At 39.5% G+C, this 22,551-nt stretch overlaps 1 protein-coding gene and 1 non-coding gene across 2 annotated transcripts; one reads left to right on the plus strand and one right to left on the minus strand.

The window, feature by feature from the left end:
* Positions 1 to 5,741: 5,741 nt before the first annotated feature.
* TRNAD-GUC (transfer RNA aspartic acid (anticodon GUC)) lies at positions 5,742 to 5,813 on the minus strand. The gene has a single exon. It is a non-coding gene; the product is annotated as a tRNA-Asp (tRNA).
* A 43-nt stretch (positions 5,814 to 5,856) lies between these two features.
* Positions 5,857 to 21,073, plus strand: LTA4H (leukotriene A4 hydrolase). The gene is made up of 19 exons (XM_056516394.1): positions 5,857 to 6,228; positions 7,219 to 7,349; positions 9,446 to 9,566; positions 10,020 to 10,088; positions 10,767 to 10,871; positions 13,125 to 13,177; positions 13,814 to 13,886; positions 14,197 to 14,337; positions 14,549 to 14,572; positions 15,513 to 15,583; positions 15,697 to 15,808; positions 16,640 to 16,784; positions 16,862 to 16,965; positions 17,323 to 17,393; positions 17,614 to 17,668; positions 18,499 to 18,594; positions 19,120 to 19,202; positions 19,939 to 20,043; positions 20,346 to 21,073. Exons 1-19 carry the CDS (start codon positions 5,938 to 5,940, stop codon positions 20,464 to 20,466), a joined length of 1,971 nt encoding a protein of 656 aa, XP_056372369.1. The 5' UTR covers positions 5,857 to 5,937; the 3' UTR covers positions 20,467 to 21,073.
* Positions 21,074 to 22,551: the final 1,478 nt, after the last annotated feature.

The raw sequence follows: 22,551 nt of genomic DNA on the forward strand, positions 1-22,551 counted from the left end.
ACACAAAGAGCCTGTGGCAGAGCCCAGATGAACATGATGTGATGTTCTCTGAAATCCCAGTCAGTGTCTGCAATAAGATCCATGCAGAGCAAACCCATATCCTTCCAGTTAGGTACTACACCCCTGAGCAGGGGCAAAAAAGATACATCTCATTAGGAATACAATTGATTAAGAAATTCCAGAAGTAGGCTGATCCAAGGGCTCACCTCACTCAGTACCTTTATCTTGTTTAAGGAGAACAGCATAGTTTACAGAGTGCTTTTTACCCCTGCTATAATCTCCCAGGTCATGGAAACCTGCACTTAATAGATTTCAGCCGTTGGAAGCTGCATCCACTCAGAAGTGTTTTAAAACACTGCTAGATCTAGACTTCACAACTGTTTAACTCTTTTGGATCTGTTTATAGTCCTAGTGTCCACAACATCCTGTGACAATGAGTTTCATATTTTAAATGACTGCATTTAACTTAACTGCATGGAAAAATTGGTTTCTTTTTCATACCAGTTTGCCAAAAATGTAATTGTATGCCTCCTAGTTCTCCTCTTATGAGGAACAATATATAACCATTCCCAGTTCATGTTCCCCAGGCCCGTTGTGATTTTATAGATATCTATTTTAAAAATGTTTAAAAATACATTCTCTGAGATTTCATCAGTATCTTCACAAAAATATGAAACCTGTTTCATATTACTTGGTTTGAAGCTTGCTGTGGCTATTGGCCAGCTACATATTTTAGAAACAAAAGTAAATATGTTCAGCTCAGCCTCTTGCATCATTTTGTGTACTTGTCTGGCAATACTGCTTTCTCCCTTTTAGGGTTTGGTGAAAGGTATTTATTTAAAAGCAAGATTGGATGAAGACTTCCTTCATTGGACTGTCTCAGACACTCAAGGATACTCCAGAGATCAACTGGGAAAAATCAGGGAGAAGTGGAAAGGTCACAGTTCATGGCCCTGAATGAAACCTACACAGGACCTTTTCCCTCTTGGTGTGAGGCCTTTCCCAGGAAGGTCCTGCTTCCCAGGTCTGGAGCTGTCTGTGCACAGAAAGGGCTGCAGGCATCGTGCTTTGGCAGTGTCACATGGCTGAGGTTATGCACAGTGGGCCAAGAAGAGTACATCAATGCCTCCACTGAGAGCACCACACATGTGGAAACCTGGATCTACAGGATATTTCACAGGTTTTTAGGGTATATTTAATCAGTTCATGCATTATATTCCATGTTGTGCAATAAATTGCAGGAGAAGTAGGAAAACACTTCTGCCTTGTGAAATTCCATGGCATAAAACGTGCTATGCATGAAGCTTCTTGCTATGCAAGAAGTATGGAAATTGCTTCCTGTGTTGTGAAACGCTGGCTGTGCCTGTGGTAAGGGTCTCCTGTTGTTCTCAGACTTGGGGCATCCACATACAGACAAGGGGAGAAGTCTACTAGTACATCTATTTAGGGGCACTTCACTTTATGGCCAGAACACTGAGGGTTTTGTATTTCTGGGTATTTCTGCAAAGGAGCTGAGATATCCGGAGCAGAGAAAAAGCAGAGACAACTAATGAAGAGCATGGCAGGGAGCAGCTCATGCAGTGTAAACAGTGGTACTTATTGACCAGCAACTGAAATGAGGATAAGGAAAGGCTTGCCTGGGTTTGAGAAACGGAAAACAACAAACTATGAACAGGAAGTTGCTGTTCACACCCTTACAGTGCTTCACTGAGAAGCAATAAAGATTCCCATTATCATTCAGTGATTCTGGAGAAAGCATTTGTCTTTGTTTCTTTTGATAATTCTTTTGCTTCCTTTCTTTATTTTTTAATTTCTTCTCCTCTATAATATTGTTTGATTAAAACTTCCCTGATTGCTTATTGCAAAAAAGCAGAGTTTGCTGAGTACTGGCATGGAATAACTCAATGTTTTCAGATTTAACTCTACAAATTGAGGACAATGATGCTGCCAGGCAAAACCTAGCAGAGAAGTCACAGAGGGAAATTCAGGCTTAAAAATATGAAATTCATATGCATCTGAAACAGAGCCTTTGAAATTTAGAAAGACTGACAACATTACATACGGCTGCATGGTAAAATAAACATTGCTCTAATGAGTAGTCTTCAGCTCACACTCCAAGTCTATGCATATGAAGGGGCAGAAATATAATATCAAATAATTTGCAAAAATTTCTGTTTCACGGAGTGGTACAGCAGCAGATCATCTTGAGTTGGATGCCTTTGGAAACCCCTTCCCTCCCCCTCCACGGTTATTACATCCCTTTCTTGGTCCTGTAATTTTGGTCTGATGTCTTCTAACACCTTGTTGGATTCTTTGTGTCCATGTAGGCAGGCCATTCACTGCCCTTATACTGTCAAGTTGTGGCTTCTGGTGAGAGGTGTAGCCTCTTTATCATGTGTTTTACACTTGTGGGGTATCTGCTCACTGGCAGAGCATGAGAAACAAAAAAGTCCTACACTTAGGATAAGCATTACTTAGCAACAGCCAAAATATCACTGTGTTACTCTTCTCATGATTCTTCTCATCATGTTTACATTGGATGTCCTGACCTGCAAGAAAGCTTGTGAACAATTTTTCATTATCTATTTCTGCTATTACCCCTTAATAAGCATTTATAGTGACATTTTCTAATATGTTCTACCTCATCTCCCTACTTCCCAATTAGTTTACTTCCAGGTGATATGCAATTAACATAAGTTATTAAGCTTGAGAGGAGGTCCTATCTTCTTTTTCTTGTCCTTAGAGAAATCACCAATATAAAATTTCCAAAATACTCAGTCCTCATAAGTTTCTGTTTCATCATTAGTAATGACATAAAGTGTTTTTTAACATTTGCAAGCAATATTTTGTTTTTCAAAAATCACCTTGACAAAGGTTAATTGAAATATTTGGCAGAGTTAAGGGTACATAAGATGCACTTAGATACACATATGAATACAACCCTCAGAGGACAGAATACTTGAAATTATACAGTCCCCAGGGCTTGAATGCACTTGAAACAGATGCTTTAGCAAGATGCCATTAACATGCTTATGCTGACACTCCAGCCCACACCTCCCTGCAGTGTTGCTTTGCTACCAGACTATGAATTCAGCAAGACTGGTAATTTACTCTTCAACCTGCTCTTGTCTTGCTGGTTTGGCCACAGACCAGCCATAATACTGACTCTCCATGAGCTTTTGATAAATTGAGGGTAATAAAACACCCGCATGATGGCAAGCTAAGTGGGAGGACTAGAAGCATCAAAAGAGATGAAGGTTAAATCTGTGTGTAGATAATTAAAGAGGCATTTGAAAAAGAAATCTGGGCAAGAATTCTACCATCAATACTGAATTATTTGCTCCTCCAGATTTCATTAATGCTTATTCCAATTGCGCTTCTGCAAACAACTGGGGAAATCTTCCAGCCAGGTGATTCCTCACATTGTGCCTCCTGTAGGCTTTGCCCAAGAAGAAGCCATCCTGAACTGCACTAGAATTCCCAGGAAGGTCTGAAACGTGTGGGGAGCTGCGACTGTGCTTCCTGGCAGTGCAGCTGTCCTGGCTCCACACTGCCAGCTGGGGAACAGCACCTTGGGGGTGCGTGGGAAGGATTTGGTAGCACAGGAGAAGGGAAAGAGATTGAGCTGACCTGGATGACTCAGGTGAGAACAAAGTACCCTGCAGGTGGAGAGAGGCTGACCTTGTAAAACCCTGATCAGTGCCCTGAGCTCCTTGTTCCTCTTCCTTTCACCTTTGCCCATGCACCAATGAGAACCCCTTTCTGGGATTTCAGAGGCTGTATGTTTACTGCAAAACTTTGCCTCTTGGGTAGTGGCTTGAGCACTGTGAAAGCTAAATCTGACAGCAAGAACCACGATTAAGCAGGTATGAAATTGCTGACAAGACTCTTTTTTTATGACTAAAAACACTGTCAGCAGAATTCTGTTTTGAATTAATTGCTTTTCTTATCCTTTATTGTTTTATGACAGCTGAAATTGCCTGACTGGATGCCAGCACGCATGAGCTACTAAATGGTTCTTGCATCTTATTTTATGGCCTGACCTCTGTTTTGAAATAAACTGCCTACTAAACAAAATAAGTTCCCTTGATTTTCTGATGATATATATATATGTGGATTTTGAGAAAGTGAAGTGAGCGTGGCAGGAAATTCAGAAATCACAAAAGCAAAAATGTTATGGTTATTTTTTCTCCCATCTACTGAAACTCCTTCCTTGTCCTGACCTAGTTTGTCTGGGCATGTGGCTCTAGTCTAGGAGTTTAGACAAAGCTCCGGGGTATCACTGTGGATGGTGCTCACATCCCCTCTTCTTCACATGCTTCTCACATTGCCATCTCAGATTCACATCCAGATGAGACAGCTGGGGCACTGGGATGCTCCTGAGAGGCCCATGGGCTTTGCCATCAGCTGATGAGCTCACAGAAACCATCCCTTGGTCTTGCAGAGCGCATCAAGCCTAGCATTCCTCCTGTGCCCTCAGCTCCCCACAGCTCCTGGTGTGCTGCTCCCACGTCTGTGCACACTTGGGCTGAAGATCTGCTGCTTCAGAGACCAATTTCTGAGAGTGACAAGGGTTAGATTCTGCATTTGCCATTACATGTTCATGGTTTCCAGCAATGCTGTGTTAAGAGTAATTGCCCTTTGTTGCCAGGCTTTTCTGACAAGTTGTCTCTTAGCTCTTATTACACATAGAAGATTTCTCTTGTGTATATTCTCAGTTGAGTCCTTGCCACTAGTTGGGTGGCTGATGCAAGGTTGCTTATGGCACAGAACTATTCACTCTCAGTGTGCAGTTCAGGGCATCAGCTTATTTTTACTGAAACTCTCTGAGTGCACAAAGCCAGGACCAGAGCAGGGCACACCAGCCTCCTGCTCTGAACACCAGGCACATGCATCCAGCACCCCTCACAGCAGGGTGTCTTGGTCTTTTGCCTTGGGTTCTAATTCCCTACTCCTTTTATGTGCAATTGGCCGTGGAGCTATTTCCTGACTTGGAAAAAGAGAAATGTGGGTGATCGTATTACTGCTCAGCATCTGCTGACCTCCCACAGACAGAACTCTTTTAGTATCTTTGTGCTGAACTGTGCAATAAATAAATAAATAAATTTGTGGCAAAAGCATTAAAAAAGAGAGTGTACCTAAAAAAGCATTTTCAGTGATACTAAGTAAAGGTAAGTAGGGATGCTCACAGCTGTTCTGCAGGCTGCTCTTAGCTAATGCACCTATGGGCTCCGGCCAGGATCCAGTGAAGTCTCGGGGCTTTCTGATCACTGAAATTCTCACTCTGAGGACGAAAATGTCAGGCTGTGTCACCGCGAGCCAGGACGTGGCCTCTGCCCTTCCACCTTCCCTTTTCTCCTGTGCCTGTTTGACCTGTCCTACTCCCTATTGTCTCTGATTCGAGTGAGGCTGGCTTAGGTCTTTCCATCTCGGTTTAAGAAAAAGGGTGAATTTTTCTTGGAATGGTTTAACCCTTTTGTTCAGATTTTTGAGCCATTAAAATGTGGAAATACTTTCCTTGTGTGTTGGAATCAGTGAGTGCCTGTTCTCAGTTCTGTAGCTGAACTCGTGGGACCCTGAAGATACCCAGCCAGATCGGGATAGTTTTGTTCTGTTCTTTATGTTTCAGAGTCGTAACGCTTTTCCTACAGCTGTCTGGCAACAGCTTTGATTTCCCAAAAAATTGATTTTGCCTCTGATTTTAGGGCAGGTAGGAAGAAGAAAAAAAAAAAATCTTGTACCTCCCCGTCGGGGAATCGAACCCCGGTCTCCCGCGTGACAGGCGGGGATACTTACCACTATACTAACGAGGAACTGCACAGTAAGCGGCGCTGCAGAAGAGCTGATATTATGTTTGGTTGCTCCCTGCCTGGTAAAGGCTAATTCGGGCCAACCACGTTTCTCGGCTCACTCGCTCCGCCTCTCTCGCAATGCACCATGGGTTCTGTAGTTCTCTCGCCGTTTCCCAGCCCTCCCCGCGCAGAGGGCGGCACTACACCTCCCAGGGCCCCCGCTGCCGTCTCCGCGGCGGGCTCAGTGCTGCCCGCGGTGGCACGGACGGGCAGGGCGGGCGCGCGAGCGATGGCGGACCCGAGCTCGTTCGCGTCTCCCGCGTGCTGCCTCACGCGGCACCTCCACCTGCGCTGCCGCGCGGACTTCGGCGCGCGGACGCTGCGGGGCACGGCCGCGCTCACCGCGCGCGCGGAGCGCGAGGCGCTGCGCTGCCTGGTAACGGCGGGGGGCGCGGGCGGGGGGCGCGCGGGGACCCCGCGGGCCGTGAGGGGCGAGTCCGGAGCCCGCGCCGCCGTCCCTTCCCTCTCCGCATCCTTCCTTCCCTCTCCATATCCTTCCTTCCCTCTCCCGCATCCTTCCCTCGGCCGTCGCCCCGGTCCTTCCTCCCTTCCCTCCTTCGGTCCCTGCCGCCGCTTGGCCCTGCCGGACCCGCCGCCCCTGCCTGCTGCTCGGCTGGAGCCTGGCAGCGCCTCGCAGCCCGGTTCCCGCTTACCCCGCAAGGGAAGGGCAGGACTGTGTCTATTCCCTTTAAAACGGCGAGGAGCATGCTGCCGAAAAGATGGGAATAAATCACTGGAAATCTAGATTTAGGGCTTTTTCGCCTGTGTTCTTTCGTTATGCCCGCTGCTTTCTCTCTTATCTCTGCAAATAAACATGTGAACCTCTTAAACTTCGCATTATATGCGAAATTTGGGACTTGTGGGCTTTTCTCATGCTGACTACATAAAATTCTTTTGTGGTTGGCGCTTATTTTTTTAGGAAAAAAGCCCAGTCCTGTTAGTAATAAAGAGTAGCGCCTACTAAAGAGTAGTGCTGAAAATTAGTATTGTGCTATTTAATTCATCTTCCATTGCAGGAAGGTCTGGATTCGCCGTGGCGTGTTCCAGGATGGAAGCCTTAGCAGGCGCTTTTGTACCGTTCTCCTCGCTTCATAGCAGAGCTGTGGAGTTGTTACCTTTGTAGTTTTTCTTAGTAAACTCACTTCTATGGTTAGAAGTTGGTTTTCTTCATCTTTCTCCTCCAGCTTTCCCAGCTCAGTGCTGTTCTCTTAAAATGCTGGTTCCCAGCGGTCGACACATTTAGTCGGCTTTTCTGGTTTTACTTAGAAAATACTTTTTTCTTCAGAGAGACTTTTGTTTAAGATTTCATAGTGCTGCATTTATTATTACACTATTTAACTGGTATGCAATATGTTCTTTATCACAGGTCCTGGATACAAGAGACGTGCAGGTGTTTAAAGTGACTGTAAATGGACAGGATGCACAGTTTGCTTTTGGAGAAAAGCACAGTTTCAAGGGGACCCCCCTGGAAATCACATTTCCAAATGAACTAAGAAGGTACACCCTTCTGACTATTCCTTTTAGATGGCTTTCAAAATGCACTGTATAAACTGCTTGTCTGCCTGTAGGGTTGTTGAGTAAAGCTTGCTAAGGGACTTAGAATTAGGGTATTGCATTCATTTGTAGATTAATGTCATATTTGGCTTTCATTAGTAAAAACTTTGGGAGTGTTGGTACCTGTCCCCAAATCTTGTATCACGTACAAAATTACTCACTAAACTGAGTTGCAAAATGATGTGTAGTGTATCACAATTTTTGCAGTGCTTCTCTTCAGTAATATTGTTTCTGCTTTAACTATCTGGTTCAGAAGTGTTACAGTGTAAAGCACATGGAGCTACATCCCCCTTGGATCTTCTTTGATATGGGGCTGGTTCTGCATTTCTGCAGAACTTCAGGTTACCACTATGCTTAGATAGAAGTGTGTTTCCAAATAATCGAAGTTTTATTTTGTTGACTACACTAAGTCCAAGTCCCTGAAAACTGGAACTTGAGTTTTAGCAGCACGATGGAAAGTGAACTAACCATGGTCTAACTCTTAAGGTGCATGAATTAAAAAGCTGTTGCCAAATTACAATATGTTTTTTGGCAGTTTGCCGTGTATGTTGTAACTCAGTGGTATCTCAGTCCTCTGTGGTGCCAAAGCAGAAAGCTGTGATTGTATAAGGAAGTTCCCTTGTTTGAATACAATTGAATATTAAGTTGCTTCCTACTTCTTATTGTTTGGATTTTAGCACTCGTTGCTACCTCTGAAAACTCTTTCAGTTTAGTCTGGTTTCCAAGCTTTTTTTTTTTTTCTTTTTATGTTGTACTCTGAATTAGTGCACTTAAAAAACACAAATAATGAGGAAGAGAAGGGAATGTTAAAAAAGCTGTTCCTTCTGGAGAAACACTTCTGGTCTGTTATGAAATTAAACAAATTAAGTACTTGAGCAGACAGGCCACATCAGAAATATAGGCCTGTTTCTTTCGTTTGACTTTCAGCTGCCTTTTTTTTTAAAGTTCTAAATTTCCTGGTAAGAAAAAAAAGAGGGAGGTATGAGTTGTGACTGTAAGAATTCATGATCTTGTGTGAGACGTAGTCCCTTATGTATCTGTCAATAAAACAGTTATAGGAAAGGGTAGGAGTTACAGCTGGAAGTCTGATTGTTCAGAAGGCAATGTGCCTTACGGTAATACCAGTTAGTGTCTCATTTCTTGTCTATTATGTACTTTGGAATACTGGTTATAAACCAGATGTGTACACCTGATCAGCTTATCTATGTCCAGCTCCTCTGATTAGCTGAAGTTTGTTCTGATTTATGGCTGGATTGTTTATCCAAGAGTTGCATGTGTAATCTGGAACTTTCTGAGAACAGAAGCAAGTACTTCCACGAGCTTTGGGTGTCAGTGATGGTTAAGATATGTTTTTGATAAATAAGTATGAATGTGTCAGGTTTGTGTGTACTCTCTTGTTAGCAAACTGATACTTGTCTTATACATAAATGTTAGTTTTTACTTGACACCAATTCTGAAACCCTGAATAAAATCTGAACATTATTTTTCTTGTTAACCCCTACTGTTAATGGGAATTAATTCTGTAATTATTGGTAATTTTCAGGGTGTTTTTTTCTTCTTAAGTATAATACTTGCAGAACAGTAACATCAGATGCAAAATCTGATTTTTTTTAGTCTACAGAATACTTATTCTGTGTTATTCAGTTATGTTTCTTCTTATGTAGGGCTTTGCACTTTTTTGTTTGTGTTTTTAATACTTACATGTACAAGGTTACTTAGCTGTGACAAAATTATATACATGTAGCTACCTCAAATAGTTTAAAGAAAAGGTCTGTGCGCTCCTTTAAGAGAGAAGAAGAAAAGTTTCCAGTTAGTAAAAACAATAATAAAAGTGCCTTGGGATGTAAAAATTGAAGTAAGCTAGCCATTTTTAATACCGTAATTGAAAGGGAATAATTGCTTTTAATATGATACTTGTTCTCATTTTTAATGCTTTTGAGATAGTGCTGCAGACCTATTTTCTAGACATCTTTGCAGAGGAATTTCAGTGTGATCAGGATTTGTGTCAAAACAGTCTGACTGTGTTCTTTATTATACAGGGGACAAGAAGCAATTGTTGAAATTTCTTTTGAAAGCTCTCCACAGTCTTCAGCTCTCCAGTGGTTTACTCCAGAGCAAACTTCTGGAAAGAAACACCCGTTTCTCTTCAGCCAGTGCCAGGTAGAGTTCATTTTTTTCAAACTTGTTGACATACCACTGTAATTTTCCTTGGTTTTTAAAGAACTGGAGAGGAAGGCTAGAAAGAGCAAGAACAGTAGCCTGTAACTTCTAGCTGTGTGTCAAAGGTCCTACATGAAAACACTTAATGTCAGGATGTTGTTGAGATTTTATTATATGTTCACAGTTTGGTAATTCTGGAAACTGCTTTACCCACTCTAGTGTTCTTGTTGAAGAATATATAGTCGTTTACAGCCAATAGTCTATTGATCTGCCTTACCTACTATTATTCCTTTTACAAGGGCCTGTTAGCTCTAACAGGTAGAAATATTGGTTTATAGCAATGAATTCTCTGGAGGAGCTGTATAGACTTCCACTATAGTGCATTCGTTGATTTATTTTTAGTCCTCTGCATTGGAAAGTTTTGTTTTATCTTCTTTTTCTTTCTCTCTCTAGGCTATCCACTGTAGAGCCATTTTTCCATGCCAAGACACACCTGCTGTGAAACTAACCTACTATGCAGAGGTAGATGAACCTTAGTCATGTCATAACTGTTGTTAGCTGCTACAATGTGTGCCTTTATATTGGTCAGGATTTTTTGGTAGCTGCCAGCATGTGGCCTAATACAAAACCAGAATATTGACTTTCAGCTTAGTGCGAGAGGAAAGAGCGGATCTTCCCTGTGGCAGTTCTCTGACTCTACCATTTCCTTTTTGTATGTATCAAATCTTTTTTCGTAGTTCTATATCTATTTGCAAAAGGAAATAAAAATGCAATAGTAAGAAGGAAATATGCTCTAAAATCAGGAAAAGCTGACAGTAAGACAGTGAAGAGTGCTGTAAAGTAAAAAATACTTTAAATGGCTCTCATGTATGCCTTAAGTAATATATTCTGGTATAAAGTTGGGGGATATTTGCAGTCCTGGTGTAAATACTTTTAAGGAAGCAAAAAGCAAGATAGATGTGCACTGTGACATTACAATTCAGTTGTCTGAAGAAAGTGAGCCTTTTAACTTCTGTTGGAGGTATTCCTCTCATTAATTCAATATGCCAGTCTTCAAGACAACATTTTCCATATGCCTAATGTTCTACTTGGCAGAGATGACCTAACAACAGAGCAAATCTGGGCTACTCTTTGTTTCCAGCTGCTTGTAGTATGGAGTGTAATGCTGAGTGCCAGCTGTGTTGGTTATGTTGCTTTCAGATATCCGTCCCAAAGGAGCTGGTGGCCCTGATGAGCGCTAATCGCGACGGAGAGGCGCCCGACCCAGAGGACAGCACTCACAAGATTTACCGCTTCAGCCAGAACGTGAGTGCTCCGGGCTGGGAAAGGGCTGCACAAGATCTTACTGCTGACCTGTGCAGCTCACAATAGCCTCAGGTGTGGTTTTGATGTCGTCAATAAATCGTGTGACTCATGGCTTTGGGGTCTTTGCCACTCCAGAAATATGAGGTATTATGGGACTCCAGCTCTGAGAAGACAACCAGTAAGTGCTGGTGGTGTTTACTGCTCTTTTTTGGTGTTCCCAGAAAAGCCAAATTCGAGTTTTGAAAATGTTTCAATACTCAGAAATAGTTCTGTCAAAGCCCTTTCTGTCTGCACTGATTCTTGGAATATAGTGCAGATGCAAATAATATGGGAGGAAGTTTTGGAAAACAGGCACTGCAAATTTTAGGCTCACCAAGATCTAAGCAGTGTAACTCAGCGTCAGAACCAATTTTTAGTTTGAAGTTAGGCAAATTCTGACAACAGATTTTTAATTTTAATTTTTTGTTTTTTTTAGTTTGAAGACTTTGGTTTCTCTGGAAGGTATCTCCAGCCAATTAAAGACTACTATTCTCTGGAAGTTTTATTCAGTGGTGCAGCTGGTCTAATGATTCCACTGCTCATAAAGCAGCAGTCTTGATTTACTCTTCTGGCATTTTTGTTCTTAGAGATTTTTGGGTAACAGTTCTGGTGTTTGTGGGCTCTTTTGTTGAGCTGTTCATTTTGCTGTACAATCAGATAAAATTAACATAAGAACTGGGCTGTTGGCAGTGAATGACTGCTAGGAGGAATGGTATGATGTCACTGGAGGAGAGGAGGGGAATCTACTCTGAACTGCAGCAGCTGTTGGGTTTGATTTGGCTGCTTCATGAAACCTGAGAGAGGGGAAAAAACAGTTCTCTTATGTGTGAGCTTGTCAGTAGGCAGTGCTCTGCCCTCTCTGTGGAAGACTTTTATGTTGTCTGTGTAATACAGAGATAAATGTTATCTAGGAATACACTGTTGATAAGCTTGATGGACCTGTACAAGAAATAACATTTAGTGTAATTGAAATTATACTACAGTTTCTGATACAGAAAACCATTACTTTTTTTAAAAAAGACATGTTTTTATTTTAAAAATGCATTAAGCACAAAATACATAAATTAAAAAAGACCTAAAAAAAGACATACACATGGCCTGATGCTGGCACTGATTTGTTAGAAGAGGTGTCTGTTTCCTCAGATGAAAAGGGTAAATGCATCAAGCTCTTGGATATGTATGTGTGCTGAGCTTACTTGAAACTACTTTTTCTGCTCCTGCATAGCCAGGCTGGAAAGAAGGGTAATGGAAAGCAACCTCTGTGAAAACGATTTTACAACCCAACAGTCATTGACATTTGAATTTCAAAATGTCAAAATAGCAAATTGGACATCCAAATGTGGGGGGTATTGATAGTCTTTTAATAACTCATCTATAACATAAATCAAGGGACTTTGTTCTTTTCAGTAATATGTTCTGTGGGTTAGTAGGTAAAATTAAAACACACATGATGATATGGGCATTTTAATAGACAATATTTAAAGGCTTGTGAATAATAGTGGAATAAAAATTTCTGAAATTGTGTCTCCAACTAATTATGATTTAAAGTCTTACTTATTTAACATTATTTAGTTAGATAAAGTGGAACTTTTACAGAGATGGCTGTATTATCCCTTTTCTTTCCAAAGCACTTGGAGAAAGCAGTTCTCTATAAAAATACCTGATTTAGGAGTTTTTTCATCAAAATATCAAATATTTAGAGTTTATTTTAACTCCAAACATGGAAATCAAATATATGCATTTTGATTTTTCCTGAATTTTTTGTCTTTAATGTATTTATATCCATAAATATTCTTGTTTACTTCATTTAAGCTTTTCCTGCATCTTTCTGTGTGATAAAACTGCCCTTTATCTGAGCAGTATCTCTTAACTTCTCCCTCTATAAAATTTAGTGGAACTGAAATGAATATGGAAAACTGACTTTCTTTTGAAGAGAAACCAAACCAGCAGGAATTTTGCATGCAAATTTTTTCAAACAGAGGTGATACTTACAGTTTTGTGGGTTTTGCCTAAAACATCTGTGAAGCTAGTACATCCTGTAGATAAAGGAGTATCATTCAGGGAGAATTTTTGAAAAAACAGTGCCTGCCTTTAAGGCAGGAAACTGTGGAGGAAAACTTATTTATTAACATACCTTTGTTCTTCTCTGAGTCAGTAGTCTGATAACTGACATTACAAGTGAGATTTCTTTATTTTTCTTTTGTTCTTCACTAGGTTCCCGTACCTTGCTACTTGTTTGCTTTAGTGGTTGGAGCTTTGGAAAGTAGGTGAGTGAATCTGTACAATGCATAAATACCAATAAGCACAATAAATCTTCTGTTTTTTTTAAAAACTTGTTTCTTGGCCTTATTTCTAAATTTAAAGGCTCTTAGAGATTCAGTTAACGTGTTTATTTGTATCAAACTGCATGTATCTTGATTTGCTCTTCAATAACTTTTTTTACTTCTGGTGAAAATTAGAGAAACAGCACAAAGAGTTTGGACCTGAAAAAGCCCTTAGTGGATACAATTTAGCACAGGGAATAGATCTTTTTTTCTAGTTAACAGATAAGCCTTGTCATGTACAAAAGGCAGAAAAGTATTGCTTCAGCTTCATTTCCCATTGGCACAAGGTTGTGTTTATCTAGGCCACAATAATGCTTTTATATTAGGTCTTGAAAGCATTTAAAAATCTGTAATTGGTTTTCCTCTTCTTTTGTGTTGACCAATGCATGCATGTTGTTTGTTTTGTTTTCTAAGCCTTTGCTTCAGCAGTGGAGAGGAAAAACAGATAAAGAATCTCAGTTTCCTCTGCAACATGGGTTACTCAAGAGTAGAGTTACACAAATGCTATCTGTATTAGTTTCCCACAGAATTACTTCTGGTTTGTACTGTCTTATTGGCATTTATTTTTACTTTCAACAGAAAGATTGGCCCAAGGACACTGGTGTGGGCTGAAAAGGAACTAGTGGATAAATCAGCCTATGAATTTTCTGAGGTGAGTCATTAACAAAAATCTATATTGTAAGATAACTATTTCACATAGTATTGGAAAAGAAACAGACTACAGTTCACTGTTTTGTTCATCTTTAGTTCTCCTTTCTCTATCTCCCATCCCACAAAATGCAGCTATTCTATTGCAGTAAAAACTTAGTACTGAAAATACATATTGATACAATCACATACTTGTTTTACATGTGGGACTTGCCAAGGTGAAAGGGAATTAAAGATGATATCAATAGCTTATTATTTGTTCAATGTTTGTACTCAGAAATCATCTTAGAAACGAATGTGAATTCTTGTTTCAGGCTGAAGCTATGCTGAAAACAGCAGAAGATTTGGCAGGACCTTACGTGTGGGGACAGTATGATTTATTAGTCTTACCACCTTCTTTTCCTTATGGTGGTATGGAGAATCCTTGTCTTACTTTTGTAACTCCAACATTACTGGTAAGTATGGCAGTGATAAAAGTCAGCTTTTCCTTAGGGCTTGCATATCAATCAGCTGATAGATATTAGTGCACAAATTCGATTAGTCTTCTTCCTAGAAAGACCTGTAAATGTTCCTGCCTCCTATGTAGTTAGGGATCATACAAGAAATGATCTATTTTGAAGTTGACTTGAAGCTAACAATTAACTTGTCTTTCCCTTTTCTTTTTAGGCAGGTGATCGATCTCTATCAAACGTAAGTCAAAAATAGATTCATCTCTTCAACAACAGAACTTAAAGATGTATCTCAATTTCTTTATAATCAATACCTGAAAACTTGGTCTCTTTTCATTGGGGAAATTAAAAGTTAAGGCAGTAACTCGAGAACTCTTATGAAAGTGAGGGTTAGTTTTAAGTAAACTCTGTAAAACTGGAGACGTATCTATTTTGTATAATGGACAGATGGAAATAACATGAGTGCTTGTATACATAGAGGGCTGGCTGAGGTTAGCTGCTCCATAACTCTTTTCCCATCCTGTTAAACCACAACACCTCTGTGTTTAAAAATCACAACTGAATTGGAGTCATTGAAATTGTTAGGAAATAACTTCTTCCTCTATGTGCCTGTGCACTAGAACTCATACAAATTTCTCAAAAGTGGAAATGATGAGTACAATTCGGGTAAATCCTTTTTTTTCCTGCAAAGTTGAATACTCTGAATGCAATTTTATTGCCTTTGATTTTTTACTAGACTGATGTACTTCTAAAGTTAAAAAGAAGATTGTTTTAAACCAAGATTACTGAAGTATTTGAAATGGATACTTTTTTTAATGTATCATGCATCATTAGCTTTCCCACAGCAGAAGCTGCTCAGGTGGGAAAGCAGTACTAGTTCATCACTAGGTATTCTGTATTCTGAAATATGATTTCATAAGTAAGTTACCTACACCAAGCTGCCAGAGGAATTATTTTTGTTGGTCAGTATGCCTCTATGGCTTGCAGTCTGGACATTGAAAATTGTTTCTGTCAACTAGGATGGTCCTCTGTTTAAAATTTATATGCATAGGTCTACAGAACTGTGAATGCTAACTGACTTTGTGAACAAATGAGATTCCATCAACATTTTATTCTTTTTGTTGGGATTTGATGTTGTTTTCCAGAGGAGTCTAAATGGTGGATCTGTTTTTGTGGTTTAGGTTATTGCGCATGAAATCTCTCATAGCTGGACAGGAAACTTGGTAACCAACAAAACATGGGAGCATTTTTGGTGGGTATGATGTTCAGTGCAATGCAAATCATATTTTAAATTTAATCTGTATAGAGACAGACTAAATTCATTTTGCCATCCTACCAGTGCTGACTTCATCAATGTCTTTGCAGGCTGAATGAGGGTCATACTGTGTACCTGGAGCGCAGGATTGGTGGTCGGTTGTTTGGTGAGCAGTTCAGGAACTTTCAGGCCCTAGGAGGTTGGAGAGAACTGCAGAATACCGTAAATAGTTTTAAAGTTATCATACACGTTTCCCACAAATAAAATTTGTCTAGTCAGCTTTCCTAATGCTTTCTTATTAGAGGATGAGCAACTTTGATTCCAAGGTGTTTGATTGCTACCCAAGGTAATATCTTAATATACTCAGATTAGGTAATTTTTGAATTTTGAATTGTTTTAAGCTGAACATCTTTACAACCTCTTCTGGTTGTTCTGGGTATGGCTAAATTGCAGTATTGCCTGTTAGCATACCGGCAAGCAGCTGAAGGTTTTATCAAAATTATCTGCAGCCATGATAATCAAAATTTCCAGTGCCTCATGCAAGCAACTGATTTTTTACTGTTGTTTACTGTAAACAACTGTGATGGTTGTTTAGTTTTGTGTTTTGGTAGCATAATCAAACTTTAGTTTTCAGATTTCTAGTTTGTGACATCTTACTAGCTCCCTGAGCAGCCTGAAGTCTGTTCTGCCCATATCCAGAGCTGAAGTTTTGCTGGCACTTCTCCTTCTGTCAACAGGGGTTTTAAATTCAAAGGCTTAATGATGTAGCTCAAATAGTTTGTTAATAAGGGGATAAATATAGCCAGATTAATAGGTGCTCATGGTTATGACAGTAATGATAGTAATTAACTGCTTTGAGACAGCTGGAGCACAGGGTGGTTTAGTAATCTAAGGTTTGTGCAGATTCAGAACTCCAGGGAAAAGAAGGGGAATGTTTTGAAATTAAGCTGTCTCAGTTTTGGATGGTTTGTACCTTTATAAATAGAATTAGTACAGATCTGCAGGAGTGCCAGTTTTCCTAGACTAATAAGTGTTCTTATGTCTTTGACACAGATAAATACTCTTGGAGATAAAAATCCTGTAACTAACCTCATCCTTAATCTGGATGAAGTAGATCCTGATGTTGCCTACTCATCCGTGCCATATGAGAAAGGCTTTGCTTTGCTTTTTTACCTAGAGCAGCTCCTTGGAGGACCAGGTAAGCATTAGTCAGATTTTATATATTTTTGTTTTCCACCTTGATTTCAAACACTAAAACATGTTCTTTTTTGTTAGATGTCTTCATGGGCTTCTTGAAGGCTTATGTTCAGAATTTCGCTTATAAGAGCATCGTAACAGAGGACTGGAAGAAATTCTTGTACTCCTACTTCAAGGATAAGGTTGGGTAATATTTAAAACTGATTGCTTGAAGCCTTTTAATTATGTGAAATTATGATTTAGGTCAGAACTTATTTAAAGACCAGTTCTTTATATTTCTTTTCTTTATTTCAAGAACTTAATTAATGTAATCTGGCAACTTATGAAGATGGGTTTGCATTATAATGCCCCCCACACCCCTTTTTTTTTTTTTTTTTCATAAAGGGGAATGTTTTGTTTTGAAGTAATCTGTGTAGGATTCTTCAGGGTAACTGGAGGAATGTTATCAAATAAAAAGATTGAAACTAGATTTTGTTTTGTCAAAAAAAAAATCCTAAAATCATATTTAAAATTTAATAAGGCTTTCTGTTGCTTTGTAGGTAGATATTCTTGATAAAGTTGACTGGAACTCATGGTTTCATGCTCCAGGAATGCCACCAGTGAAGCCTAAGTAAGCTGCACTCTTCTGTAGTTCATCTTTTCCTTCTTCAGATTGTGATTTTCCTAATAGTCATAAAGCAGTTTGTAAACATGGTGAAAGTCTTATAAATGTTTTATTGGAAAATGCCCTAGTACTATATAAGTGTATAACAATAGTCACTGTTAATGTTTTCAGTCTTTTATTCTGTGGTTATTTCATTATGTGGACTTTTGTTTTTAATATTTGACAGGTATGATATGACCCTATCAAATGCTTGCGTTGCCTTGAGCCAAAGATGGGTCCAAGTGAGTGTTTAAAGAATGCTGAAGTATCTCTATCTTGAAAAGCTAATTCTTTTTGTTACACGAAGTGAGCTATTCATTTCTGAAATCTCTCATTTGTTGAGAGTGTGTGTATTTATAGTCACAGTATGGCTGCCAGGGATTTTACATTTCCTAGGCTAGACCTTCATAGTAGAGTCAGAGGATTAGCAGTGACTCCTGTCTGTGAAGTGCAGTCCATATTTTAACAAGGCACAGAGCCAACATCTTGTTATACATATGTAGTAGCCAAATGGAAAATACTCTTTTTGAAACCCTGATATCATGGCTTGATTTAAAAGCAATGCCAGGGTACCTCTACATTACTGATTATATTTTATTACAAGTAGGTCCTGTGTGGTATACTGGAGTTAGTTTGCATCTCCCATCAAAAACCGGTACATAAAGTATATTAATTAATATCACATAATTTTATCTAGTTTGAAGCATGAAAGTCATACAACTAGTAGAGAATTCAGCATACCTTCCTTTTGTTACCTCTGTGGCTTTTCACTGTACTTGCATCCTATCTTTTAACTTTCTTCTTCTGTACGTTACTTTTTATAAAAAACATATTTGATTTTTCACTTAACTAACAGAAAGAGATAAAAAGATCAGTGGAGAGAAAATAAGTGAAGAATACAAAGACAGCAGCTTAAGTCCCTCTCTTCCTCTTATTGTAACAACCTGCACAGATACAAATCAGTATCTTTAAGTGAAATGGCTCAACAGTAAGTGTAGATATCAAAACAGAAAATTACACCTGATTGTGTTTTGAAATACCTATTAAAAACTAAGTAACTGTTCTCTTTTAGGCTAAAGAAAGTGATTTGGGCTCATTCAGCTCAGCAGACCTGAAGGAAATGTCATCTCATCAGTTAATTGAGTTCCTGGCACTGTTGCTTCTGGAGGTAAATGCACACATGGGATGACTTGATTCTGGTATCACAAAAGCAGACATAGAAGCTCTACTGTGCTTTGAAATTAAATTACTCTTTTTCTTTTAAGTTTTAGTATATTAATCTGCTCTCACTATGCATAGTTAGTGAAAACTTCAGCCTTGCCTCCCTTATTATGTCTGGCTCTTCAGCTAAAGAACAACATACCAAGTATTTTGGATTGAAAGCTAAAAACGAAACCATAAGGTGCTTGAGTCGGTCTGTATTGGATGTTATGGCAAATAAGCTATAAATAAAATTGAACAAAAATACTTCATTTTGAATGCTACAATAGTACAGAATGTGGGAATTAGGTAATATTTATTCCTTTCCCCTTTCCATACACTGAAAAGATGAAAGGAACAAATAAAATATTTGTCATGGTAGGACTTCAGTTTCTTTGTAGCATCAATCTTCTTGAATTACTCTGTTTATTATTGAAATGTCTGGCTTGAAGCCTTCCTCTGGCTTATTCTGACTGTGCAATTTCTTTTTCAGGCACCTCTTCCATTGTCACATGTCCAACGCATGCAGGAAGTATATGACTTCAATGCTATAAACAACTCTGAAATAAGATTCAGGTTTGTTCTAGTATGGGCACTTTCAAAATTTTGCATGTTTTCGTAAAACAAGGTGTCCTGCTTTGCCTGAGACATCCTGTTTTACAGAACTGGGGCAGGGTTTGGGTTTGGGGCTTTTGTTGTGGTAGTTTTGTAAATGCATGTTCAGGCATCACGCTTACCAGGGTGGTATCCTGTTATTCGTGAATTGGGCAAATACAGTCTAGTAAAAGAACTCAGTGGACAGCAGATAAGCTGTTCTTTATTTTAATCTGGCATGCTAGCAGAGGAACCTGATGACTGATAACAAAGTATTTCAAACATATTGTATGGATTCTACTTCTTGTAACAAGTTTAATTTATTTTTAAACCAAAATATGCACATGCAGGTAGCTGGTGACATTTCAGCTGGTTGGTTGGTTGTTTTATCAATTGGTCAAATGGGACAAGTGCTGTATAATTCAGTTCTGAGTGATGCAACTGGACACTATTGTAATATAAAAAAATACGTAGCTGCAAAAATTCATCCTTCATTTTGGAGGAACTTGGCTGCAATCTTTTCCTGTTGTACAAAAAAGTTGATGTGTATAATGTGCTAGTCAAACACTGAGTATTTTATGTTGAACTTAGCTAGAATCTCATTCCTATGATGACACAGAAGTGCTGAAAGCATTTATGGGAACAGAATCATTTGATAACCAACCACCACACTACCACAAATGAAATTATAAGTGCAAATTTTTTCTTCCACCTCCAGATGGCTGCGCCTCTGTATCAGGTCCAAGTGGGAAGCAGCTATTCCTCTGGCTCTAAAAATGGCAACAGATCAGGGCAGGATGAAGTTTACTCGACCGTTGTTCAGGTAAAAGTAATCTCCAAATTGCAGGAGCTCATGCTGTTGGCATTTCTAGTATAATGGAATGTATAAGACTTGAAATGCATTTATTGTACATGTTGAAGTGGCATAATACAGAATTCTCTGTATACTGTGAACAAGCTTATTTTCAGAAGTGCTTTCCTGACATTGTTTGCATAGAAGAAAGCTTAGTTCCAGGATGCACCTTAAGGCAAGGCTTATGAGGGAAAAGTAAAACCTTAGGAAAATCCCTATTGTATTATTCTCCTGGATTTTTGTAATGGTGCCTCCCCCTACTCCTTTTACAGGGACCTTTACAGTTTTGACAAGAGTCGAGATCTGGCTGTCAAGACATTTCTGGAACATAGAGCTTCTATGCACCCTGTCACTTCAATGCTTGTGGGCAAAGACTTGAAGCAGGACCAGTGACAAATGTACTGATTTCTTTGAGATTTTTGTGTTGCTGAAAGAAGAGACTGATTGTCCAAACTGTTGATATGTGTGCTTGATTATACCATGAAATGCTCTGCTGCTTTGGTACTTATATAACTTAAAATTAATTTTCCAAATCAAGTTCAGTACTGTTGCGGTAGATAGCACTGCCAGCAGACTCCAACTACTCACAGACTCTGACTGCAGACTTTCCTAGCACACTCTGACTCCAGCAGGCTCCAACAGCAGCCCCTCACAGGAGGGCCAGCAAAAAAACTCTCTACCTTCTCGGTCTCTCCTCCTTGACCAGCTAACCTACTGCTTTATAAAACACCTATCCTTATGGACACAGCTGTGCCCCATTGAGGGCAAGGCTGTTCCTCCTCTTTGGTAATTAGCACACTGTAACTCATCAGGGGCGAGGTTGCTTACAATCCATTCTCCTACACTACTTTCTATTCTGCATTTCCAATTAAAGCAGCAAAATTGCTACCTTTCTGGAATTGAGAGAATGTTTTAATTACAAGCAATTTTTAGAATACACAAAAACTGTTCTGAGATGTGGTCATTTGTCAGTGACAGAATTAAAGAACTTGGAAAATTATTAGGTGGATGGTATAGCTCTTTGTGCACAGCATTCTTTTACATAGCACACTTCAAGTAGCTAAAGACTAAAAAATAAATCTTTTCATTCCCTACTTGTCTGTTTTGTCTGTGTATTGATCTGTACAAAAAGTTTTGGTTTCATAGTTTTGTTTTATTTATTCTTCTTTGTTGTGGGAGAAATTTTTATTATGAGTCCAAGAGAAAAATGAAGACCAAAATGCTTTTTCAATCCACTATTTATTTTCAAAACTTAATATTGCAGGGGGTGCTAAAGCCCTAGTCTTTCCTTAACCAGTTTGATTCCTTTAGTATTTGGATTTTTTAATGAGTTCTGGGCACTACCTCTTATGGTCACATAGTAACTGGAGATAAGTTCAAAAACAATGGGAGAGCTGTTTTTCCTGTGTTTATTATAGCAGTTCCAGCCAATGGTTTAGATGATGCTGTAGTGAATGCTGCCATCTCTAGGCTGGGTCTTGCAGTGAGTTTGATAAGAACTGCTTTTCCTGAAGATGATCAGTTTGCATTAATTAAATCTGTTGACATAGGGATAATCAATATCAAGGAGTGACAAACAAAACCAAAAAGTGCTGATTTAGGGGAAGAGAGTGGCAATATAATTGTGGCAAAAGGCTTTGTTTAGTTCTAGCTCATAGGATGAGAGAGGAGCCTGTCAGCTGATTTACTTCTGAGTTTTGATCCGTATAAGCTTTCAACTTGTGTTTTAAACCCAGGCAGTAACTTATCCCCACACAGCCACTCGCTCTCTCCCCCGTGGATGGGATAGGGGGGAGAACTGGAAGAGTCAAAGTGAGGAGATTCATGGGTTGAGATAAAGAAAGACAATTAGAGCAAAAGCTGCACACACAAGCAAAGCCAAACAACAAATTAATTCACTGTTTCCCATGGGCAGGCAGGTGTTCAGCCATCTCCAGGAGAGCAGGGTTACTCGGGGAGACAAATGCCATCATCCCAAACAACCCCCTGCTTCCTTCCCCCAGCTCTCTATATGTGAGCATGAGCTCTGGTCAGAACAGGGGATATCTGATGTTAACAGGCTCTGGTTTGAGTTATCAGATTGCAATGAAAACTGTCCTTTGTTTATAAATGCCTTATGTCACTAGTTTTGGGGTAACGCACATTTTGTTCTAAAAGCCCATGTATCTTGTACAGTGCTTTGGCAGTTAAAGTTCCTGCTACCAGATAATCCTGGTTTATTGCTGTCAGAATCAGAGAAAAGAAGATTGTGTCAGGCATGACTTTCTCTAGAATGGTCCTAGGTAGCTCTGCTGGGACAGTGTCTCTGACCAATGGATCCCAAGTTAACAGTGTCTACAATAATTAAACCCTAGGTAGTCCCTTTGTTTAGTTACACTAGTGTGGGAAGCATGGACTAAGTGTTGTTACTGTTTTGCCTTTAAAACCAGAGGTATTTTCAGATTCTGTGTGTACATGGTTATTGCTAAACTTTTTTTT

This window comes from Oenanthe melanoleuca, chromosome 1A, assembly GCF_029582105.1.
Source record: "Oenanthe melanoleuca isolate GR-GAL-2019-014 chromosome 1A, OMel1.0, whole genome shotgun sequence".
NCBI classification, from domain to species: Eukaryota; Metazoa; Chordata; class Aves; order Passeriformes; family Muscicapidae; genus Oenanthe; species Oenanthe melanoleuca.

Excerpts from the sequence above, each read along its gene's own strand:
- LTA4H (XM_056516394.1), top strand. The coding sequence starts at position 5,938 with ATGGGTTCTGTAGTTCTCTCGCCGTTTCCCAGCCCTCCCCGCGCAGAG. Across the intron at positions 14,573-15,512 it reads GTGATCGATCTCTATCAAAC|GTTATTGCGCATGAAATCTC; the intron begins GTAAGTCAAAAA and ends TTTGTGGTTTAG. Across the intron at positions 19,203-19,938 it reads AACTCTGAAATAAGATTCAG|ATGGCTGCGCCTCTGTATCA; the intron begins GTTTGTTCTAGT and ends TTCCACCTCCAG.